The following is a 4,888-nucleotide window of genomic DNA, read 5'->3' on the forward strand; positions in this document are numbered from 1 at the left end:
ATTGTATTTTATTTTCAATTTCATCCCTATTTGTTTGATTTTGTTTGTTTGTTTTTTATCAAATTTGGTCCTCAATCTTTTACTTGCTTTTTTTTGTTTTCAATTATTTTCTGGATTTATTTGTTTTTCTTCAATTCCATCCGTGAGCATTTCTTTTCGTTGAATTTTTATGTCAAGTTTGGTGCCAATTCTTTAATTGTTATTTTTTAAAAATTATTTTCTTAATTAAATTTTTTTTCAATTCCATCCCTAAACATTTAATTTCATTTAAATTTTCCCTTCACATTTAATATCAGTTGGTTTTTATGTTGAATTTAGTCTTAATTCTTTTAATTTTTATTTATTTTGTTTTGCATTGATTTTTTTTCCTTAAGTTCATCCCTCAATACAGGTTTGGTTAAAAATCTTGCTTCTTTATTTTTTCAGGTTTGCCTTTAATGGGGTCACCATGATCTCATGACTCGGGTCATAGATCTTAAAGATTACCCGGATCGACTATGATCTTTTTTTAAAGCGTTTTTTTCAAATATTTTTGTCGCTGGTGTTTGTTTTGCTTTGCTATTTATGAGGTCATCTCAATTTTATGTCTTAGGTCATGTATTTGATTTGTTCATCCGGGTTAGTTGTCAGGTTCACTCGAGGCTTTTTTTTATTTTTTTATATGTTTCCATCATATTGGGATATGTTCATTTCTTAAAATTTTATGATGTGTTTAGCCTTTTGTAAAATTTTTTATGGTGTGAGTTTATTCAATCATTTTTGTTTGTATTTATCATTTAAAATATGAGTTGTTTAGGACAGATTTATCTTTTATTTATTTAAATAAAAAAATTTACTAAAAATAATCAGGTAAATATCTCATCTTTATAGTTTTTTTATTGGTTATTATTAACAACTTTTTTTTATTTACATAAATGGTTATCGATTTATTTAGTTAGATGATTGCATAGGCTTTTTAAATGACAATTTTAATTTTTCATGTAAAAACATATTGGAGCAGTCTACATACCTGGATTTTTTTTAAAAAAAATATTATAACCTGCATGTAAAATTCATGATTTTAATATTTTTTTAGTTTTTCCATTTTTTTCTTTACACTTTTTTTTTAGAAAAAATATTTTTTTTACTCTTTACACTTAGTCTATTTATACTATTCTTTTTGTTCATTTTTTTATTTTTTTTTATTTTTTTTCTTTACATTTTATATTTTTGAAAATTTATTCTACACAGATTACGGAAATGGTGTTTCACTGTAGCAATTATAATATTATTTCTTTTTCCAGCTACATTAAAAATTAACTTGAAATTTTATATATTTCTATTAATGCATGTGATCTTTATCATATTTTATTATATATAAGTGTTGACTTTGTGTTTCACGGTTATATTTTTTACTTGATGTAAAAAAGCGTGTTAATAACACCTACATATTAATTTTTTTGTATTGAAAAAAAAATTATTTGACCTACAGCTAAATGAGTTGAATATACACATTAAAATTTATTTTTTATATTTATTAACACAAATAATTATCATAGACTTTCTTATTCATAATTAGAATTTTTTAAAAAAAATTTAAATTTAAAAAACTTGCATATTTATTTTTTACCAAAAAAATATATCCGGACAACAACAAAACAAAGATCTAAGGCTCAATATACACAAATATCTTCTAATGATCACGACAAAGTTGAAGTGATGTTTTCTCAATATATATTGTGTACAGAGACTATACATCCTATTTAAAATTCAGAACACATGTTACCAAAAGTAATTGAAGTTTGAAATAGTTCTTTGGTTATTAAAAAAAATAACAATTTGTGATCAACTAATATAACAAAGAATTTCAATAATAATAATAAATGTACCATAATGGGTATTTTTACCAAGATTATTATTGTGAAAGCCCTGTCCTTGTTAATTAGAGTGATAAATCCTTATTCCTGCCTATTCTTTTTTATTTATTGTTGTGCCACCAACTTATTAAACATCAATTTGAGCTCCAAAGTAGAGAAAAAGGAGTCCAGTGAGCAAGCTGCCATGCCAACACAGCTGCAAAAGCAAAAGACTAAAGAAACCAAACCAAACACAGTCAATCCCTTGTTCTTGCCTCTTTCTCGATATTGATCACAATAGGGCAAGATCTGGAATAGCTAGCTATATTTGATGCATCAGGACAGAAACAAGGAATGCATTCATATTTTCCATGAACAATTTCCACTTATTCTTCGGTCTGTTTGAAAGGGTAAGCTAATATTGTTTTTAAAGTATTTTTTATTTTTTAAAATTTACTTTTTATATTAGTGTATCAAAATAATTTAAAAATTAAAAACTTTTTTTTCTTAAATAAAATTGTTCAGAAACACACTTAAACTAAACTCGCAGAGACACCCTGGTACGCAGCCAAATCTCAACTGCTGTTTACCATGGTCAAAAGCTACACAGTAACGATAGTGTTAAACAAGAACACTCTCATGTGGGTGGTTCCCCCTTATGATACCATATAACTGTTCGCTAAAGTTTGCATTTACGGCAGATTATATACCTTAAACCAGAAATAAATACCCATATTTTAGCTATTTATAATCTAGTATAAACCTTTTCTGGCTCATTACATCTCTATTTTTATAAAGATCATCCCATAAGCATTAAAATGGAGGTGGTGCTATAAGAAATACACTTTATCAAACATCGTTTTGTTCTTTCGTTAAGAGCCTCTAAACAGAGAAGGAAAAACTGCAGTACTCAACATGACCTCAACTCTCGACTTTAATTTCATAAACATGCAATTCTACTTGCTACTCTCTGATACTGCAATGCCATTATTTGCTAGGCCCAGCAAACTGCTAATCGATCGAGCTTTGACCATGCCAAGCTTCACCTTCTTCTTTGCAATCATTAAAGGCTTCGTGTCATCTCCATCTTCATCAGCTGGAACACCATCAAGTTTAGTATCTGATAATAAACGTTTCGTTTTTTTTTCCTCCGATGAGGACGAGCTCGATAATGGCTTGGACTCGGCCTTCTTGGGTGCAGTGCGAGCCATGGATCGGCTTCGAACGCTATTCATGCTTCTCAGCCTTCCTTTGCCTAAGTGATGCTCACAAAGTGAGTATCCCACAAGAGTTTGCTGGCAACACCTCCATCCTCTCCCATTTACACGACTGCACCTCGATCCTTCCATAAGTGCACCACCTCTAGCTTTCCTTTTAACACTAGTATTATTAGTAGCACCACCAAGGCCCTCTTTGACGATTTCATTACTTTCTTCTTCTTTTTTGTTATTTCCTTTCTGCAGCACGCATTTCTTGTTCATCTTTGTCTTCATTTTCTTACCTTTCTCCATTATTATTTCTTCATCATCTGATGGTCTTTCGAACCTTCCTCTTCTCTTTAATGGATATGCTTTCTCTCCCTCACCCCATCTCTCAACTTCTATAGTGCAATCAAACAACAAATATCAAAATGTATATGACTTTCATGGTGGTGAGTCTGTGGGGGCATAGCTAGTATTGTTGTTTTGAAACATGATAAGAATTTTACCTTGACGGGAACAACTTGATGGTGTAAGATTCATAGTTTCTATTTCTGCACCCATGAAACTTCCTTTCCTAAAACAAATAACCAGACCAGGAAGATCCACAAACACACATATGAAATTCACAAAGCCCAAGGAAACAAATACTAGGTAGCAAGTAAGAAGAAGAGAAGAATGCAAGAATGTAGAGCGAAATGTGTAGGACATCATCCCATGCTAACATGCACCGCATGGGCATATTAGCTAGCCAAAATAGAGAAAAAAGAGAGAACCTAGATTAGATTAGAGTAGATGGTGAGGTATGGTTGCTAGCCAAAGCTGATAAATAATAAAATAAAAACACTTGAACAGTACCATTTCCACTAATTAGTAATTACAGTATTTTTCCTGGTAAAATTCATACAAGGGCCTCTATTTTCAACCTCTTTTAGTACAAGATTTTATGAAATAAGAGAAGAACATGGATTTTTTACTTTATGTCTTCAATTCTTTCTCACCTGGTATCATTACTCCTCTCTCCATCTCTCCATCTCTCATCTTTCTCCAACATAATCTACACAATAAAATCACAACAAATAGAGGATACAATCAACCATACTTGCTGTCTAATGTGATCTTATGGGGTGCAAAATTAACCATAAAAGGTGAATCCAACGAAATGCCTTTTTCATGTAACACTGAACACAAATGCACTCCTACTAAACCACCCACCAAATAAACTCAAAAACAAGATATATTAAAAAGGGGGTATAGTGTTTTTTTTCTCACCAACCAAAATTAACAATCACTGCTTACCTTCTTTTCTTGTTGTGCCCCAGCAGTACCAGAGCAATCTTGGCCACCTCCGATCGGTTGATTTGGTTGATCAGATGCCTGGGAATCATAGCAAGCAAGCCTATGAGGTTGTTGGGGGAGATTTTGAGGTGGGTTTTTGTGTATTTGAAGTTGCACCACAGGAGACTGGAACTGGGGATCTGAGAGAGGTACAGGAGATAGAGAAGATAGAGGTAAGGGAACCTGTCTTTTCCTGATCCTCATAGGTGCAATATAAGATTTTGCTATCTCTCTCTGTGTCTTAAAAAGATTTGATCAGACAAAGAAACCAAACTAACCCACAACCAAGAAGTGATCTTTCAAGTGAGGGTCAGAGGAATTTTACAAATATGTAGAGAGAGAGAATTAATAAACAGGGTGCAAACACCCCCAACACTACTTCCTATACTTTAAAAAAAAAAATACAATAACTCCAAGAAGAAGAAAAAAGAAAAAATAAATACTTTTATTAATAATAATAACAGCACACACAACTCTCTCTCTCTCTCTCTCAACTTTTTTATTTTGTTGCGCAAC

At 31.5% G+C, this 4,888-nt stretch overlaps 1 protein-coding gene across 2 annotated transcripts; it reads right to left on the reverse strand.

The window, feature by feature from the left end:
* Positions 1 to 2,620: 2,620 nt before the first annotated feature.
* On the reverse strand, positions 2,621 to 4,888 carry LOC133677039 (uncharacterized). 2 transcript variants are annotated; one of them, XM_062098875.1, is made up of 4 exons: positions 4,334 to 4,888; positions 4,036 to 4,091; positions 3,544 to 3,611; positions 2,621 to 3,432 (listed from the first exon to the last, which is right to left on the reverse strand). In XM_062098875.1, exons 1-4 carry the CDS (start codon positions 4,574 to 4,576, stop codon positions 2,792 to 2,794), a joined length of 1,008 nt encoding a protein of 335 aa, XP_061954859.1. In that variant the 5' UTR covers positions 4,577 to 4,888; the 3' UTR covers positions 2,621 to 2,791. The 2 variants fall into 2 exon arrangements, with proteins under 2 accessions (XP_061954859.1, XP_061954858.1); XM_062098874.1 differs by having other exon boundaries at positions 2,621 to 3,435; positions 4,334 to 4,886.

Source organism: Populus nigra, chromosome 17, assembly GCF_951802175.1.
Source record: "Populus nigra chromosome 17, ddPopNigr1.1, whole genome shotgun sequence".
Classification (NCBI taxonomy): domain Eukaryota; kingdom Viridiplantae; phylum Streptophyta; class Magnoliopsida; order Malpighiales; family Salicaceae; genus Populus; species Populus nigra.